The following is a 20,902-nucleotide window of genomic DNA, read 5'->3' as shown; positions in this document are numbered from 1 at the left end:
CCCTCCCATCAAAAAAAAAAAAAAAACAGAAAAAAAGAGAAGAAGGAAGGAAGGAAGAAAGGAAGGAAGGAAGGAAGGGAGTGAGGGAGGGAGGGAGGGAGGGAGGAAGGAAAGAAGGAAAGAAGGAAAGAAGGAAAGAAGGAAGGGGAAACAAGAAAGATAGGAGGAGAGAACAAAAAAAAGATAGAGGGAAGGAAGGAGAGAGGGGGGGTTAGGGGATGGAGAGAAAAGAAAAGAATAGAAAGGCAAGAACAAAGAAAATGAATGGTATATAGAAGGCCCTTAAAAACAACAACAACAACAGCAACAACAACAAACAGTACTTTTACTCTGATTCCCCTCTTAATTGTTCATTCATGACCTATAGAATTTGAAAAGGAGCGCTTTGTTAATCAAGACTGTGTTTTTTCAAATGTTTCTCTTTATATTAAAATTAAGAAAGCTGATACTAAATACACTGAATCTAATAGAAGAAAAGTGGGGAAGAGCCTTGAACTCATTGGCACAGGAGGACATTTCCTAAACAGAAATCCAATGACTCATGCTTTAAGATCAAGAATTGATGAATGGGACCTCATGAACTGGAAAGCTTCTGTAAGGCAAAGGATGTAGTCAAAAAGGATAAATTGGTAATCTACAGATTGGAAAAAATATTTACTAACCATACATCAGATAGAGGGGTAATATCTAAAACATATAGAGAACTCAAGAAGCTAACATCCAAAATATCTAAACAACCCAATCAAAAATTGGGGAATACGTCTAAACAGAATTTACATCAGAGGAATTTCGAATGGCTGAGAAGCACTTGAAATGTTCAAATTCCTTAATAGTAATGGAAATGCAAATCCAAATGACCCTGTGATTCTGCCTTACACCAATCAGAATGGTTAAGATAAAAAACTCAGGTAAAAGACCATGGTGGAAAGGATGTAAAGAAAGAACACTTCTCCACTGCTGGTGGGATTGCAAACTGGTAAGACTACTCTGGAAATCAATATAGAAGTTCTTCAGAAACTTGGAAATAGATCTACCTGAAGACCCAGCTATATTGCTCTTTGGCATATACCCAAAAGATGTCCCACCATGCAACAGGGGCACATATTCTACTATGTTCATAGAGGCCTTATTTGTGATAGCCAGAAGTGTGAAACAACCCAGATGTCTCACAATGGAAGAATACAGAAATTGTGGTTCATTTACACAGTGGAATGCTACTCAGCTATTAAGAATGAGGGTATCATGAATTTTGCAGGCAAATGGATGGGACTAGAAAATATCATCCTAAGTGAGGTAACTCAGACCCAAAAGGACATGCATGGTATGTATTTAATAATACGTGGATATTAGCCAAAAAAATAGAGAATACCCAGGATAAAATGCACAGAAATCAAGATTAACAAGCCAAAGGGCCCAATTGAGGATGCCTTAATCCCACTTGGTAGGGAGAAGAAAACAATGACGTGGACAGAGGAAGAGAGGGACCTGGGTGAGAAACAGGACAATGGGAACAAGAGCAGGTGTGTGTGGGGGGCAGAGCTGAAGCCCTGAGCGTCAGCAGGAAGAAAGGAAACAAGCAACCTAGGGAGGTAGGAGGTTGGGTGGACCCTATAGAACGTACCAGAGACCTAGTAGGTGAGAGACTCTCAGGGCTCAAAGGGAGGGACCGTAGATGAAATGACCTACAATAGGGAGAGGGGACTTGTAGGGCCCACCTCCAATAAGAAAGACGGGGCATCAAGTGGAAGGATGGGGTTGCCATCCCACTGTTAAAAAATCAGACCCAGAATTGTTCTTTTCTAAAGAACTGCAGAGACAAAAATGGACAAGAGACTGAAGGAAAGGAGGTCCAGTGACAGGCCCAATTTGGGAAACTAATCCAAGACCTGACACTGTTACTGATGGTACGGTGTGCTTACAAACAGGGACCAATCATGACTGACCTCTGAAAGGCCCAACAAGCAGCTGAAAGAGTCAGATGCAGATACTTACACCCAACCAATAGATTGAAATCAGGGACCCCTGTTGTCGAATTAGGGAAAAGCTGGAAGAAGCTGAGTAAAAGGGCAAACCTGTAGGAGGACCCCAGTCTCAATTAACCTGAACCACCAAGATCTCTCAGACACTTAGTCACCAGCTAGGCAGCATAACCAGCTGATATACATATATACAGCAGAGGACTGCCTGGTCTGGCCTCAGTAAGAGAAGATTCGCCTAACCCTTGAGAGACTTGAGGCCCCAGGGAATGGGATTGCCTGGTGGGGTAGAAGTAGGCGGGGGGCAGGGAGGGGTACAGAGACATCCTCTTGGAGAAGTGGGGAGGATGTATTTGATGTGGAACAGTCAGAAGGCAGACCAGGAGGGGGATAAAGACTGGACTGTATAAAATGATTAAAGAATAAACAAAAAAGATGATTCTAAAAAAAACTGTTAATTCTTAAAATGTCCTATGATCATTTAAAAAATACAATCTGATATAGTTAATGCTGTTCATACAAAATAATAGATAAAACGTTTTCCTCTTAAATTTCAAACTTTATCTTTTTTCTACAGTGTATGCAAAAACGTCTCGCATAAAAAAACATGTGAATTGATGACAAGATGGAGCCACATATTTTTTTTCAGATATAGAAGATTCTATATAATAGGTTAATGATATATAACCAATCTTCCACATTTCTCCTAACAGCAGAGTCAGAATAAAGTTAAGAAATTCATACACTTTTGTTTTTAAAATGTAAATTTTCTTGTAGATATCCTTTTTAGCTACATGCATATTTCTAAGTAGATGATTAATGAGCTAGTGTAAATATCTGTCTGAGTCCCCTTGTAGAAATATTATACTCACGATACAGAAAATATTTTAGAATATTTCAGGCTTCTGTTAACAGAAATATTTTAATCTGTTGCAAAATTTTGTTCAAGAAACATTTTATTTTTAATTTTTACTGCTAGACACACTCACAATTTGCCAATTTTATTTCATCTAACAATGAAGACACTGTATTTAAATGGTTACCTGACCTATCTTTTCTATACAAACTTATCTTTTTAGCCTTCTTCAGTTCCAGTGAATATAAGGCACATTTATTGGCATTAATTATAAATTTAAATGTATACTAAAAGCGTAAATACATTGTAGATGTGTAACAAACTATAAATATTCAGAGAAGTTTAATGTTCTAACTCAGTCAGATGAAGAAGGTATTTAATAAGTAACTCTTAATATTTTAAATTATTTGTTTTTTTAAGATGTGAAAAGAATCTCAAAAATCATTTGAATCTAAGATAGACTCTTCAGTAAGATACTAATGATAAGCAATAATTCATTTCACTGATACTTTTTGGTTTTTGTGTAACTCACTAAGCCATCTATCTTATGATTAGGGCATGCATATCTTAGATGTGCTTTGTAAAATGTCATCATGGAAAAGCATTTTTATTTTTATTGAATTTTAGAACTTTTAAAAGATAAGAATAAACTAAAAGCATGTCAAAACTAAAAGATAAGAATATCTACAAAGTACATCATTTTCCCTTTTAGCACTTACATACTTACCTTAAATACTTAAGGTTCCTATATGCAAAAGTATTTCTATGTTTGTACAAATAGTTATGAACAAAATATGCTTTACTAATTTCTTAAGCCAATCCATTGAAAGATATGAATTGCATATGTAATACACAAAAACTCAGTATGCATTTTTAAAACAAGTGAGAAAGTACAAAAAGCAGTACTCTTAAAGTGTTACTGATAATAAGCATTCTTATTTCTGCTGGACAATGGTGGTACATAGCTTTAATCCTAGCACATGTGGCACAGAGGCAGGTGAATCTCTGGAGTTGAAGCCAGCCTGGTCTACAAAATGAGTAGCAGGACACTCATGACTACAGAGATATACCCTGTCTTGATAAACCAAAATACAGAAAACAATGAAAAAAAAAAGGAAAGAAATATTCCTAATAAACAGAATAATGGTGGTAAGAATGAGGAAATAAGAGTGTCCACTTGAATGGTTGAATATAAGCAAAAAACATGGTCTTTGGAGATGATAGACATTTATTATATTTGTCATTGATAATGCAGAGTATCATAACTAATCTAAACTGTAGAAACCCCTCTAACTTTCTTCAAAAGCATAACTGGAATCCTAGACAGCAACTAGGGTTTTAGTTTTCTTTGCAGCATAATTCAATAAAAAATGGACCTACTGTTGACTTAAACCTTACCTTCAATGTGTGATTAAAAGAAATGTATTAATATCATTACTTTTAATTTGTGTATGTTATAGCCTCAAATTATCATTAGATTTCAAACTGTTCTTCAAATTATGGTCAATTATTTGCAGTTTTCTTGAACCTGATAGGGTTCTTTTAGTATCTATAGCTTTCAATGAAAAGGAAATTATCTAAATTTCACTTTATAACTAGTATATTAAGCCTGAATAAGTTAATAAATCAAGTTAATTCATGACAAATGGATTTTCTAATTCACTGTTATCCACTTGAAATAATAAAATCAACAGGCAACAGGACATTGAGATAAAAAGTAGATAAATTCCATTACTTAACTTTATTAAGGAAATAACAAACTTAATTCATTTAATATAGTTATGAATTTCTGGATAAATTTGTACTTTATTTCTTCATGGAATACTAATTGAAGAGCACTGTGTAAACTCTTGTTTTCTGAAATGTATTGAGTTTGAGATTCTTTTATACAGATTTCTTAGTTCTTACTATGCTCTAATTTTATTTCATGCTCATTAGGAAACACAAACATGCTCCATTTTCTAAAAGTCTTTATGATTTGAGAATGGTTCCTGAAGGACCTTGAAAATACAAATATTTAACTGGTAACCCTAAAATGAAGATGTTTATCCATTTCTTTATTTGGCTAGAAGATGAGAATGAGCAACCCTTCACATTCTTAAACTGTTTTAATGTTTTGCCTTAAGTCAAAATATTTTGACTTCCTAATATGACATTGAAAATCTTCATTGTTGAGAGTATGTGGAATGATGTCATAGGAAAGAGTACTGGATATGTGAGCATCATTTAAATACCTCAGTTCTTTGCAGATTTGCCCCAATCAAGCAAGGATTCACAGGACCATTTGGTTTGATAGCTACTTATCACATTAGAAAATGTTTTCCTATGAGGCAAGTTGCCCAGGCTTTTCTGAATCTCATGAATATTGTGGTAAATTGGGTAGTGATATAATCTTTATTAAGTAATATTTCCATGATGCACTTGAGCAAAAAGCATCACACTGCCACCTATAGACAAAATTACCCTTATAATAATCAAATTTTCCTAACTTAGCAGTCATGTTGTACTGTCTACCAAATTTAAATGATTTCACATTCCTATTTGAATATTATATGCAATATGATTGTTTTGTTCCATCTTAGAAATCAATGTTCATTGCAATTCTATATCAGATGAAAAGAATGAGAGTAATAAGTTAAAAGGATGACTTAGAAACTAGGATTACCTACCGGTCTGATATGCACAGACACAGGGGCCTTGAAAGTTGTCACTGGATAGCTACACTCAGAAACACTGTAGGGATCAGAACTGCTGGAGGAGCACTTGGAGATGGAATCACAGCCAACGAAGGTATTATCAAGAGGCAGTTCCTGAATGATGTGGTGCTTTGAGTTCAGGGGCGTTTCAGGCTGGATCTGGAATGCAGGCTGAGGAGAGGCCGATTTGTAGTGTCGAGCCAAATCAGGGCTATCAGGTTTGAAAGTAGTAGGTGTAGTGCCCCAGTTGTATTTGCCCATGGTTTGCTCTTCCAGCTCAATTGGAAGATCTAGTGTGACACTGTTTCTCTCATTTTCACCGTCATCTGGCTTTGCTTCTTCAATAGTGACAAAATTAAGCAGCAAGTTCTTGGGGGGATGCTTCTTCTTCTTTTTCTTCTTCTTCTTCATCATAATCATCTGCCTGTTTTCTGGGTTTGGAGTAACCCACTCAGAATTCTGTTTGTTTTTCTGAGAAGCCTTAAGATGTGGTGGTTGGCGGCATCTTACTACAGCAGTGATGAAAATAACTAGGACAACAGTTATGGTGCCAGCCACAATGGCAACCATGATCTTGACATAGTCAGTGGTTGGTGAGGATGCACTGGTTGTTTCAGTATTTTGATTGGCAGGTGCATCAATGCTTCTGCGCACCAGTTCATAAATCAGTGTGGCATTGGGCACGGACTCATTTATAAAGAAATTGACATTTACAACATTGAAGAGAGAATCAGGTTGTCCTAAATCATTAGCTTTGACTATGACTCGGTGTAAACCAAGATCTGAAACCATGCACTTCTCCTTCAATGTGATGTTACCTGATGTTTGTTCAATCATAAACAGTCCTTTTGTATTTCCTCCAACAATGCTGTAAAGAACCTCTGCATTCATGCCAATATCATCGTCAATTGCAACAACCTTGAAGACAACTGTGCCAGGGTTTGTGGATGGTAGAACCCATTCAAAGGAGTAATTGGAAGGAGGGTCAATAAAAATTGGTTTGTTATCATTGACATCAACCACATTTATGGTTACTCTAGCAGTTGAAGAACGTGATACCCTACCACCATCCTCAGCTTTTACATAGAAAGTATAGGATTCTTGTCTTTCTCTGTCAAATGAAATATTTGGCCTGATGACACCAGACTGTGGATCAATAGTGAATTGATCATTCACATCTAAGATGGAGAGGGTAACTGCAGAATTCTCTCCGTAATCAGGATCAGTCACAGTTATTAGCCCTACTGTGCCATGTTTTGGAAGGCTTTCAGGAACATAGAAGTTATATTCATTATGAGTGAAAATTGGGCTATTATCATTCTGGTCAAGAACAGTCACAAATACAGTGGCATTGGACATTAAGGGTGGAATTCCATTGTCCTGTGCCAAAACTGTAAAGTAATACTTTTCCTGTTTTTCCCTATCTAGTTTCTTCACTGCAGTCAGGATGCCAGTACGTTGATCCAGATTGAATTCAGGTGGTGCATCAAAACCTAGCATGTAGCTTATTTCAGCATTCTGTCCACTGTCTGCATCTGTTGCACTGATTTTTGTCAACTGTGCACCAGGAGAGTTATTCTCAGGAACAGAAAGGCTTATGAAAGACTGGGTGAAAACTGGAGCATTGTCATTTTCATCTTTTACTTTGATCAGGAGCATGGATGACTGATTCAAAGGAGGTTTGCCAGCATCAGCGGCTAGTAATTTTATGGCATATTCTCTTGTGGACTCAAAGTCAAGAAATGCAGCAGTCTCCAAGAGAAACTGATTACTGAATACTGGTCGCAATCTGAAAGGAACTTCATGATCTGTGAAGCATGTCACCCTACCATTATGTTCAGAATCCTTATCCATCACAGTTATGAGAGCAATTTTAGTGTTAAGTGGAGCATTCTCTGAAAGAAGCACAGTGCCATTGGTTGGATTGACAATGTATCTTATGTCAATTGATGGGACATTATCATTGATATCTGTGACATTTACCAGCACCGTTGCTCTTGCTGGTGTTGATCCACCATCAGTTGCCAAAACCAATAACTTGTGACTTGGTGATTCTTCCCTATCCAGTGGTTCTTTGACAGTGATAAGTCCAGTAGTGGTGTTTAGATGAAACAGTCTCTTAGCGATGTTGGAGACTAGGTTGCTGAAATAAAAGTGAATTCTGGCATTCTCACCTATATCTGCATCTGTGGCATGGAGCTGTGTCACTGAAGAACCTATAGGAGCATTTTCTGGTATACTGACTTCAATTTCCTTTTCTATGAAGATTGGGTGATTGTCGTTTGTATCAGCAACACTTACTTGCAAAATAGCTGTACTGGATCTTTGAGGAAAGCCACCATCTTCAACTTTTACTTTCATCACATAGGTATCCTTCTCTTCTCTATCTAACTCCTTTTGAACAATCAGTTGGGGCATCTTGTCTCCTTCTGGTGTTTCAATGACATCAAGTCCGAAAATATTTTGACTCTGGAAGAAATGAAATGATACCGAATTTAAGTATATTAATGTACAATACCATTTTTACTGTAAATTATAACTAAATTTATGATAAATATTGTAATGAGGATAATTTCGAATTCCTAGAGTCCACAATACAGAAGGAAAGTCTAAGCAACAGGTACCAGAAGACTTCAGCTCTGAATTTCAGCTTGGCCTACAGTGAATATTGTGATCATATGTAAGTTATTAATTTTTAATGCATTTAATTCATAGCATATTGTGGTAGTAAATGTGTTTTATTACATAAATTATTATTGTGTCCAAAAGAAATATATCGAATTTTCCAAAGATTGATGTTAAATTTTACATGATACTGAAGTGATTACTGGTTATTCTTTTTTAAAACTCTCACATCTAAATAAGACAATTCATGCAACATTTTAAAATTAAAATATAAGCAACCCATTTACAGTTTATTCACTGATTTATCTTTGCATAGGAAAGGAATTTTTTAAAATTAGCAAGCTGAAATTTATTTTTATACAGCATACTTTATGAAAAATGTTTTATAAAATGTGATATATTAATTCTTATAATACTTATTTCATTCAAAAATAAAGATAGATAATCATGGTAATTAATAATTAATTGGTGATCATACTCAAATATAATTTTAGGGAGGTTTAAATTTTCAATGCTTCAAAATTGTAATTTATAAATTTAGTGATTCTCAATTCTACTTTTGTAAGTACTACATACAATTGTGACTATCTAAAGGTTTAAGAAAACTTTGAGTATGAATAATATATTGTTTGGTAAGTAAGAATATTTTAATAATACAATAATAATGTATGAGGTGAAAAATACCAATGACTTTCACAGTAATTAAAATGGAACTAATATCATCAGAATAAAAGCCTTACTGAATTCTGAATATAATATATAAAGCAATGTTACAATGTAACATTATTTAAGGAGAGTTATATAAGAAGAAACTAATATAGAATATTGCTTTAAAAGAATAAATAAACATTACAAAGTTAATACATTTCAAATACAATTCTATAATTTAAGACTATAGTATATATTGATCAAGCCATGATAATTTAAATTGTTAAGCATATATATACATATATATATACATATATATGTATATATATATATTCTGCATATATAATTTTGTTTTAGTCTATCTAAAATCAAAATTGTGTCCATTTTAATAAAAAATATGTGAGATTAAAATTTAAAAGAATATAGTTACTGTCTTGTTTATTTTAAGGCAAATATTTCTAACATCCGTGGGGATTATAAAATATCAACTGATGGATATTATATCCATTGTTCTGTTTTTTTTCAATGAGTGAAATATTCAATATGATAGTGAATTATTTATATTTAAATTTTAATTCATTAATATATGAAAAAATCTCCAAATAAGTTATTATTTATGTATGTAATATTTGGTTTTTCATCAGCTTCATTCAATTTATATTTGCTGGGGAGTATTTTACAAACAACATATTTATATTGGTACCATCATATCAAACATGAAGTTTAGAAATGTAATATTTCTTTTTAGGTCGCTTGTATTGTTGATTTTGTGTATGTGCATCAGTGTATTAGTTTGCACTCCTGGAGGCCAGAATGTTCAGATACATCTGAAGTTGAATTATCAGACATGGTTGTTGAGAACTAAATTTGAGCTCTCCAATTAAGTACTCTTAACTGCCGCGCCAGAAAAAAAAAATCTGCTGTAAACATAATGTTCTTCCCCTAAATATTTAAACATATAAGTATAACTTGCCACCTTCCATGTTTAAGTGTCCTGTGAGTGGATCTCTAGTTAAATTATTTAAACCTTAGTATATTAATGCCTGTGAACAGAGGATAAAAGTAAAAACAGTCATTGTTTATATGTACATGTGTGAAGAAGATATAACATGCAACATACATAACTGCATTAACAGTTGTTTTCATGAATAAAAGTATAAATTCAAAAGATAGACACTATTTGCAAAGACAGGCGGAGAGTTACCAGCCCTTAATTATTTTCTAATTTCCAAGAAATTTTCTCATCTATATAAACTCAGGAACATTTATTATGTGTATACTTATCTATTTTTGTACTTAATATCATTTAAATTATATAAAGAATAATTCAATGAAATAGTTTCTATTTTTCTGTTAATGTATGCAATGAAAATGTGAACCTTAGAGAAAACGACATTAAAAAAAATCATCAATATGACTTTTTAGATTTTGATACCATTGGTTTAAACTATATAAAATTGTTAGTTCTAATTAATGTTAAGGAAATTTATTTTATGAACTTAAAAATATCTCATTTTATACTATAGAATTTTTAATCCATAATTAATGTTTCTTTTTATATTCAAAAACGTACTTGGAGTTGCAAATCCAAGCCAGATAAACAAAATTCCTACAAAATAAATAAGATGAAAAACTTGACTGAGAAGAACCAAAAGTTGATCTTTAAGCGAAAAAGGCATATTTTTGCTTTTAAAAGTGCCTACTGTGGTAAACGCTAAAATTTTTACATGCATGTGCATAACACCACTTCATTGTGTATTGGAATGTAATATATAACACTGCACTTTCATAAATCTGGTACAATTGCTCAGAAAACACATATAGTACCCATACAGTGCCAGAAAGTACTTAAAATAGATCCAATAATAGATTAGGTTGGATTCTCAACCTAATTTTTTTTTCTTTCTATTTTGTAAATTGAGGAAAAGTTGTGGCAAGTTTAAAAATTCCTGGGAGACTAACTTGCTCAAGGTGGGATTGGGGTTCAGATACCTGTGGCACAGGGTCAGCTACAGGGCACAGATGGAAACCAGTCACAAAGGAACAAACATGGTATGTACTGATAAGTGGATATTAGGAAAAAAGCTCGAAATACCCATAATACAACCCACAGACCATATGAAGCTCAAGAAGAAGGAAGACCAACGTGTGGATGCTTTTGTTCTACTTATGTAGAGGCTGGGAAGGACTTGGGAGGAAGAGAAGAATAGGGAGGGGAAAGGGAGGGAAGTAGATAAGGGAGATTTACAGAGGGTCAGACATTGAATAGAAGTGTGTAGCAATGGGAAATAGGGAACTGGGGGTGGCCATTAGAAAGTCCCAGATGCCAGAAAAGCAAGAGGCTCCCAGGATTCAACTAGGATGACATTAGCTGAAATACACACCAAAGAGGAAAGAGAACCTATAGAGACCATATGGAGAGGTTAAGCAGGGCCACAAGTTGAGGGGTGGGACTACCCACCCTTCTCAAAAATATTAATCCAGAATTGCTCCTGTATAAAAGAAATACAGGGACAAAGAGTGGAGCAGAGACTGAAGGAAAGGACATCCAGAGACTGCCCCACCTGGGGATCTATCCCATATACAGTCACCAAACACAGACACTAATGCTGATGCCAAGAAGTGATTGCTGACAGGAGTCTGATGCAGCTGTTTCCTGAGAGACTCTGCCAGATTCTTACCAATATAGATGCAGATACCTGCAGCCAACCATTGGAATGAGCACGGGGACCTCAATGGAAGAGTTAGGGGAAGGATTGAAAGAGCTGAAGGGGTTTGCAACCCCATAGGAAGAACAACAGTTATCAACAAACCAGAGCTCCCAGAGCTCCCAGGGAATAAACCACCAACTGAGTAGTACAAATGGAGAGACCCATGGCTCTAGCTGCATATGTAGCAGAGGATGGCCTTATCTGACATCAATTGGAGGGGAGTCCCTTGGTCCTGTGGAGACTCTATGAAGCAGGATAGGGGAATGCTAGGGCAGGAAGGCAGAAGAGAGTAGGTGGGAGGGGCAGCACCTTCATAGAAGCAGGGGGAGGAGGTAGGAATAAGGGGTTTGCAGAGGGGAAACTGGGAAAGGGATAAAACATGAAATGTAAATAAATAAAACAACCAATAAAAAATTAATAAAGACTAAAATTTCCTTCTTCAGCTTTTGCTAGTGAAAATTTATTTAAAAAGAAACCCTGAATTTAAAGATTACTTCTTTTTTTGTCTTACAATTATTGGTACACATATAGGTATGTAGGTATAAGAGTTTTTTAGGTTACAGAAGAGTTCAATAATAACAAAACATGTCTTGTTTGCATTTTCTTGCCTTGTAATTAATAGACCACTTGGAAAGCTTAGAATGAACAATAACTAATACATAATTTTATGAAAATGGAAATGAGCTTTTAGGTGGACAAACATTTCGGTTATAACATTATATGCTAGGGCATAATAAAAGCTAACTAATTTTATAAAGAAAAAAATAAGTTGAAGTTTATTCCCCATTGGAGAAGTTCATCTTATACTTACTTTATTGTATTGCTTAAGAATGTGTATGTGTAACTAGTATAGATCAGGGAACAAACTTCAAGAACGAGTCACTTGTATCCATCTACATATAGGCTCTAGAGATAAGACACAGGTCATTAAGCTTAACAGCAAATGATCTTACCCATGAGCCATTTTATGATCAAAAGGGATCAAAGAAAATACCACTTAAAGGTCCTAGAACAAGTTACCATAACAGCAGGTGTGGTAGATTTTATGTACATGCAAAATGTATTGGTTTCAATTGAGTTTGATTGACTTATTAGAAAACACTACTTTAAAACTGGAAAAATGATTTAATACGGAGATCTTTGGGTTTCAGCTAAATTTTAAATATCAAAGGTTTCATGTTCTAAAAATAGTTCTAGTCATAAGAGCCAGATGGAGGAAGGGAACTGTGAGGGAGGGGGGAAAGAGGAGGGGGATGGAAGTTAAAGAACAGATGTGGGGAAGAACAGAAGAGATGGCTAGATGACCATGAAAATAAGTGGAAATTTGCAACTGACAGGGGTAAGGAGGTGGTGGGGTGAGCATCTCCAGGACAGAGAACTGGGATAAGGGAGAAACCCAAGAATCAATGTAGTTGACCTTAGTTGTGGCTCATAATATTGGGATATGGATCCTGCAAAGACCACCTCCTGTATCCAGGCAGGAACCCCAGTGGATCAGTAGGGATATCAACCCACCCATAAAACTTTTAACCCAAAATGTATCCTGTCTACAAGAAATGCAGGCACAGGGGTTGCATTAGAGACTGAGGGAATAACCACACAACAAGCAGTCATATTTTGACTAATCCCATGAGCAAGCACCAATCCCTGACAGCGTTTATGATACTCTGTTATGCTTTCAGACAGGATCATGGTGTCCCCTGAGAGGCTCCACCTAGCAGCTGACTCAGATGGATACAGACACTGACAACCAAAGAGTGGATAGAGCCTGTGACCTCTCATCTAAGAATAAGAGGAAGGATTGCAAGCCCCTAGGGCATAAGAATTCCAAAGGAAGACCAAAGAGTCAACTAATCTGGACCCTTGGAGCTCTCAGAGTCTGAACCACCAACCAAAAAACATACACTGTTTAGACCTAGGCCTCCCTGCTTACATGTAGGAAAAGTGTAGCTTGGCCTACATGTGGGTTCAGAACAATTGGAATGGGTGCTGTCCTAAAAGCTGTTTCCTGTCTCTGGGATATGTTCTACTAGCTGGGCTGACTTATCTGGCATAAATGGGAAAGTGCCTAGCATTCCAGAGACTTGAAGTGCCAGGGTAGGTAAGTTCAGAGGAAAAGGGGGATTGTGGGGGGAAGTGGACAGGAAGGGGTAAGTTAGCAGGATGTAAAGTGAATAAATAATAAACAAACAAACAAAGACAGTTCTAATACTAGGGAGACTGAATCATATGAGAAAAAGAAATATAAAACATAAGCAGGTGTATATGTATGTGATATTTTCTTATTTGTCATACATAATAAAATGTCCAACATATTCATTTTCTATTCTCTAAAGTGAATCATAATACTACTTTCATTTCTTTATTTTTGTTTTGTTTATGCAAAGAAGGTGTTACTATATTTCCAGCAGGCCATGAGTTTGCAACAATTGCTTCACTAAGCCTCTTAAGTGTTGGGATTATAAATGTGTACAATCACAAATCAATTTTATTTCACTATAAATATTAGCAGATTGTAACAATTTTCTTAGAAAACCATAATGTTTTAAATATCTCAGTTTTAAAATAATGTTTATAGTATTTTTAAATTTTTAGGTCATACATGAACTGTTGAGAAAGTTATAGATTAAGTCAATATATTGTACTTATAAAAATGTAGAAAATTTTACAGAGCTGACATCATTTCTTACTTAATTTTTGAGAGATAATACTCATTCGCTACACAATATAAGAAAGTCAATGGTAAGCCAGCAGAATTATTACTGTTTTGAAATCTCCAAAGCTGATCTAGTTCATTCTTTACCTATTATAGAAACACCTCTCTCTTATTCTACCAAAGAACTGTCAAAATGTCAAAAGATGTGACAACTCTTGACATTTCAGTGTATCAAATAAATGTTGTAACAGTATATATTTAGTAGGTAAAAAGTATAAATTCTTTTTAAGTTAACTCTTTATTGACCTGAGGCTTTTCTCTCCTTCATGATCCACTGTTTAGAAAGATTACAAGTTTAATTTCATAATAGTAAATCGTATTTTGATTAATTAATAGCTACATCTCTTAATTTAAAATAGGAGAAATCACAGAAATTATGATCATTCATCATCACTGGAAGATATATGCTATATATAAATGCATTTGTCATACAAAATGAGTACAAACTACATAAGGAGAAACTGTTTTCAATAACATAAATCACAGAAACAGAAAACATGATTTTCACACTTTACTTTGGCTCTATAGGCAGAAATATACGTAACAATCTCAGTATTGCTATGAACTTAAAGAACTAACACAATAACTATGCACTCTTTGCAAGTTCCACATAACTTGCAAAGTGAAAGTTTTTGGTATGTGTCAATGGCCTTAGGAATGAGTAAAACACAGTCCTAAATCTTAGTTCTGTTGAACATCTCCTGTTCTATAGGAATATATGCTTTACTAGACAGGGCGTTATGTTTAATTACCTTTACATTTAAATTTGGTTAATTTGAATGTATAATGGCAGTTACAGACTTTCTTTTACCCGAAAAGAATTTTGAAACAAAAATGTCTCAAAATAAATTAGCCTTGTGTTCTAGATATAGTACTTTAAACATCTTTCTGTGGTTGATCCATGTCCTTAGCAAAATATCTTGGTTTGATGAAGTAGTTTTAAAAATAAAATGTTGCCATTTAGATGTATACATTTTAATATCAAGTTGGTACCAAAATATGTCATGTGTATGTGTATTATAAATATATAAAATGATTTAGTCAAAAAAGTCTTAAATAGTACGTTCTAAAAATGGAGTTCTAAATCATAATGTCCACAATATTTTATAGTATTAAAATGATGAAATGATACTAATTAGGAAATGTGAAAATATATTCAACATGAAAGTTTCTTATATTTTTTTTTCCATTTTTTATTAGGTATTTAGCTCATTTACATTTCCAATGCTATACCAAAAGTCCCCCTTACCCACCCACCCCCACTCCCCTACCCACCCACTCCCCCCCTTTGGCCCTGGCGTTCCCCTGTACCGGGGCACACAAAGTCTGCGTGTCCAATGGGCCTCTCTTTCCAGTGATGGCCGACTAGGCCATCTTTTGATACATATGCAGCTAGAGTCAAGAGCTCAGGGGTACTGGTTAGTTCATAATGTTGTTCCACCTATAGGGTTGAAGATCCCTTTAGCTCCTTGGGTACTTTCTCTAGCTCCTCCATTGGGAGCCCTGTGCTCCATCCATTAGCTGACTGTGAGCATCCACTTCTGTGTTTGCTAGGCCCCGGCATAGTCTCACAAGAGACAGCTACATCTGGGTCCTTTCAGTAAAATCTTGCTAGTGTATGCAATGGTGTCAGCATTTGGAAGCTGATTATGGGGTGGATCCCTGGATATGGCAGTCTCTACATGGTCCATCCTTTCATCTCAGCTCCATACTTTGTTTCTGTAACTCCTTCCATGGGTGTTTTGTTCCCACTTCTAAGGAGGGGCATAGTGTCCACACTTCAGTCTTCATTTTTCTTGAGTTTCATGTGTTTAGGAAATTGTATCTTATATCGTGGGTATCCTAGGTTTTGGGCTAGTATCCACTTATCAGTGAGTACATATTGTGTGAGTTCCTTTGTGAATGTGTTACCTCACTCAGGATGATGCTCTCCAGGTCCATCCATTTGGCTAGGAATTTCATAAATTCATTCTTTTTAATAGCTGAGTAGTACTCCATTGTGTAGATGTACCACATTTTCTGTATCCATTCCTCTGTTGAGGGGCATCTGGGTTCTTTCCAGTTTCTGGCTATTATAAATAAGGCTGCTATGAACATAGTGGAGCATGTGTCCTTCTTACCAGTTGGGGCTTCTTCTGGATATATGCCCAGGAGAGGTATTGCTGGATCCTCCGGTAGTACTATGTCCAATTTTCTGAGGAACCGCCAGACTGATTTCCAGAGTGGTTGTACAAGCCTGCAATCCCACCAACAATGGAGGAGTGTTCCTCTTTCTCCACATCCTCGCCAGCATCTGCTGTCACCTGAATTTTTGATCTTAGCCATTCTCACTGGTGTGAGGTGGAATCTCAGGGTTGTTTTGATTTGCATTTCCCTGATGATTAAGGATGTTGAACATTTTTTCAGGTGCTTCTCTGCCATTCGGTATTCCTCAGGTGAGAATTCTTTGTTCAGTTCTGAGCCCCATTTTTTAAGGGGGTTATTTGATTTTCTGAGGATCACCTTCTTGAGTTCTTTATATATGTTGGATATTAGTCCCCTATCTGATTTAGGATAGGTAAAGATCCTTTCCCAGTCTGTTGGTGGTCTTTTTGTCTTATAGACAGTGTCTTTTGCCTTGCAGAAACTTTGGAGTTTCATTAGGTCCCATTTGTCGATTCTCGATCTTACAGCACAAGCCATTGCTGTTCTGTTCAGGAATTTTTCCCCTGTGCCCATATCTTCAAGGCTTTTCCCCACTTTCTCCTCTATAAGTTTCAGTGTCTCTGGTTTTATGTGAAGTTCCTTGATCCACTTAGATTTGACCTTAGTACAAGGAGATAAGTATGGATCAATTCGCATTCTTCTACATGATAACAACCAGTTGTGCCAGCACCAATTGTTGAAAATGCTGTCTTTCTTCCACTGGATGGTTTTGGCTCCCTTGTCGAAGATCAAGTGACCATAGGTGTGTGGGTTCATTTCTGGGTCTTCAATTCTATTCCATTGGTCCACTTGTCTGTCTCTATACCAGTACCATGCAGTTTTTATCACAATTGCTCTGTAGTAAAGCTTTAGGTCAGGCATGGTGATTCCACCAGAGGTTCTTTTATCCTTGAGAAGAGTTTTTGCTATCCTCGGTTTTTTGTTATTCCAGATGAATTTGCAAATTGCTCCTTCTAATTCGTTGAAGAATTGAGTTGGAATTTTAATGGGGATTGCATTGAATCTGTAGATTGCTTTTGGCAAGATAGCCATTTTTACAATGTTGGTCCTGCCAATCCATGAGCATGGGAGATCTTTCCATCTTCTGAGATCTTTAATTTCTTTCTTCAGGGACTTGAAGTTTTTATCATACAGATCTTTCACTTCCTTCGTTAGAGTCACGCCGAGATATTTTATATTATTTGTGGCTATTGAGAAGGGTGTTGTTTCCCTAATTTCTTTCTCAGCCTGTTTATTCTTTGTGTAGAGAAAGGCCATTGACTTGTTTGAGTTAATTTTATATCCAGCTACTTCACCGAAGCTGTTTATCAGGTTTAAGAGTTCTCTGTTGGAATTTTTAGGGTCACTTATATATACTATCATATCATCTGCAAAAAGTGATATTTTGACTTCCTCTTTTCCAATTTGTATCCCCTTGATCTCCTTTTGTTGTCGAATTGCTCTGGCTAATACTTCAAGTACTATGTTGAAAAGGTAGGGAGAAAGTGGGCAGCCTTGTCTAGTCCCTGATTTTAGTGGGATTGCTTCCAGCTTCTCTCCATTTACTTTGATGTTGGCTACTGGTTTGCTGTAGATTGCTTTTATCATGTTTAGGTATTGGCCTTGAATTCCTGATCTTTCCAGAACTTTTATCATGAATGGGTGTTGGATCTTGTCAAATGCTTTTTCTGCATCTAACGAGATGATCATGTGGTTTTTGTCTTTGAGTTTGTTTATATAATGGATTACATTGATGGATTTTCGTATATTAAACCATCCCTGCATCCCTGGAATAAAACCTACTTGGTCAGGATGGATGATTGCTTTAATGTGTTCTTGGATTCGGTTAGCGAGAATTTTATTAAGGATTTTTGCATCGATGTTCATAAGAGAAATTGGTCTGAAGTTCTCTATCTTTGTTGGATCTTTCTGTGATTTAGGTATCAGAGTAATAGTGGCTTCATAAAATGAGTTGGGTAGAATACCTTCTACTTCTATCTTGTGAAAAAGTTTGTGCAGAACTGGAGTTAGATCTTCTTTGAAGGTCTGATAGAACTCTGCACTAAACCCGTCTGGTCCTGGGCTTTTTTTGGCTGGGAGACTATTAATAACTGCTTCTATTTCTTTAGGGGATATGGGACTGTTTAGAAGGTCAACTTGATCCTGATTCAACTTTGGTACCTGGTATCTGTCCAGAAATTTGTCCATTTCGTCCAGGTTTTCCAGTTTTGTTGAGTATAGCCTTTTGTAGAAGGATCTGATGGTGTTTTGGATTTCTTCAGGATCTGTTGTTATGTCTCCCTTTTCATTTCTGATTTTGTTAATTAGGATTTTGTCCCTGTGCCCTTTAGTGAGTCTAGCTAAGGGTTTATCTATCTTGTTGATTTTCTCAAAGAACCAACTCCTCGTTTGGTTAATTCTTTGAATAGTTCTTCTTGTTTCCACTTGGTTGATTTCACCCCTGAGTTTGATTATTTCCTGCCGTCTACTCCTCTTGGGTGAATTTGCTTCCTTTTTTTCTAGAGCTTTTAGATGTGTTGTCAAGCTGCTAGTATGTGCTCTCTCCCATTTTTTCTTGAAGGCACTCAGAGCTATGAGTTTCCCTCTTAGAAATGCTTTCATTGTGTCCCAAAGGTTTGGGTACGTTGTGGCTTCATTTTCATTAAACTCTAAAAAGTCTTTAATTTCTTTCTTTATTCCTTCCTTGACCAAGGTATCATTGAGAAGAGTGTTGTTCAGTTTCCATGTGAATGTTGGCTTTCTGTTATTTATTTTGTTATTGAAGATCAGCCTTAGTGCATGGTGATCTGATAGGATACATGGGACAATTTCAATATTTTTGAATCTGTTGAGGCCTGATTTGTGACCTATTATGTGGTCAATTTTGGAGAAGGTACCATGAGGTGCTGAGAAGAAGGTATATCCTTTTGTTTTAGGATAAAATGTTCTGTAGATATCTGTCAGATCCATTTGTTTCATCACTTCTGTTAGTTTCACTGTGTCCCTGTTTAGTTTCTGTTTCCATGATCTGTCCATTGGTGAAAGTGGTGTGTTGAAGTCTCCCACTATTATTGTGTGAGGTGCAATGTGTGCTTTGAGCTTTACTAAAGTTTCTTTAGTGAATGTGGCTGCTCTTGTATTTGGAGCATAGATATTCAGAATTGAGAGTTCCTCTTGGAGGATTTTACCTTTGATGAGAATGAAGTGTCCCTCCTTGTCTTTTTTGATGACTTTGGGTTGGAAGTCAATCTTATCAGATATTAGGATGGCTACTCCTGCTTGTTTCTTCATACCATTTGCTTGGAAAATTGTTTTCCAGCCTTTCATTCTGAGGTAGTGTCTATCTTTTTCTCTGAGATGAGTTTCCTGTAAGCAGCAAAATGTTGGGTCTTGTTTGTGTAGCCAGTTTGTTAGTCTATGTCTTTTTATTGGCGAGTTGAGACCATTGATGTTAAGAGATATTAAGGAAAAGTAATTGTTGCTTCCTGTTATTTTAGTTGTTAAAGGTGGCATTCTGTTCTTGTGGCTGTCTTCTTTTAGGTTTGTTGAGGGATTACCTTCTTGTTTTTTCTAGGGCGTTGTTCCCGTTCTTGTATTGTTTTTTTTCTGTTATTATCCTTTGAAGGGCTGGATTCGTGGAGAGATAATGCGTGAATTTGGTTTTGTCGTGGAATACTTTGGTTTCTCCCTCTATGATAATTGAGAGTTTGGCTGGGTATAGTAGCCTGGGCTGCAGTTTGTGTTCTCTTAGTGTCTGTATAACATCTGTCCAGGCTCTTCTGGCTTTCATAGTCTCTGGTGAAAAATCTGGTGTAATTCTGATAGGCTTGCCTTTATATGTTACTTGACCTTTTTCCCTTACTGCTTTTAGTATTCTATCTTTATTTAGTGCATTTGATGTTCTGATTATTATGTGTCGGGAGGAATTTCTTTTCTGGTCCAGTCTATTTGGAGTTCTGTAGGCTTCTTGTATGTTCATATGCATCTCATTCTTTAGATTTGGGAAGTTTTCTTCAATAATTTTGTTGAAGATGTTTGCTGGACCTTTGAGTTGAAAATCTTCATTCTCATCCACTCCTATTATCCGTACGTTTGGTCTTCTTATTGTGTCCTGGATTTCCTGGATATTTTGAGTTAGGATCTTTTTGCATTTTCCATTTTCTTTGATTGTTGTGCCGATGTTCTCTATGGAATCTTCTGCACCTGAGATTCTCTCTTCCATCTCTTGTATTTTGTTGCTGATGCTCAAATCTATGGTTCCAGATTTCTTTCCTAGGGTTTCTATCTCTAGTGTTGCCTCGCTTTGAGTTTTCTTTATTGTGTCTACTTCCCTTTTTAGGTCTAGTATGGTTTTGTTCATTTCCATCACCTGTTTGTATGTTTTTTCCTCTTTTTCTGTAAGGACTTCTACCTGTTTGATTGTGTTTTCCTGTTTTTCTTTAAGGACTTGTAACTCTTTAGCAGTGTTCTCCTGTATTTCTTTAAGTGAT

At 36.0% G+C, this 20,902-nt stretch overlaps 1 protein-coding gene across 13 annotated transcripts in view; it reads right to left on the bottom strand.

Annotated features, from left to right (window-relative positions):
* The window catches only part of Pcdh11x (protocadherin 11 X-linked), a 620,385-nt gene that overhangs the window by 503,224 nt on the left and 96,259 nt on the right, over positions 1-20,902 (bottom strand). For all 13 annotated transcript variants that reach the window (XR_387045.4, XR_387044.3, XR_001782746.2 and 10 more), the window contains one exon: positions 5,502-7,997. Coding sequence is in view for 8 of the 13 variants with exons in the window: in XM_006528392.4 (XP_006528455.1) it covers positions 5,502-7,997 (2,496 nt within the window). In the remaining 5 variants the exon portion in view is untranslated. The remainder of the gene's footprint in view (positions 1-5,501; positions 7,998-20,902) is intronic.

This window comes from Mus musculus, chromosome X, assembly GCF_000001635.26.
Source record: "Mus musculus strain C57BL/6J chromosome X, GRCm38.p6 C57BL/6J".
NCBI classification, from domain to species: domain Eukaryota; kingdom Metazoa; phylum Chordata; class Mammalia; order Rodentia; family Muridae; genus Mus; species Mus musculus.
The sequence above is the reverse complement of the archived record's forward strand: the minus strand, read 5'-3'. Positions and strand labels throughout refer to the sequence as shown.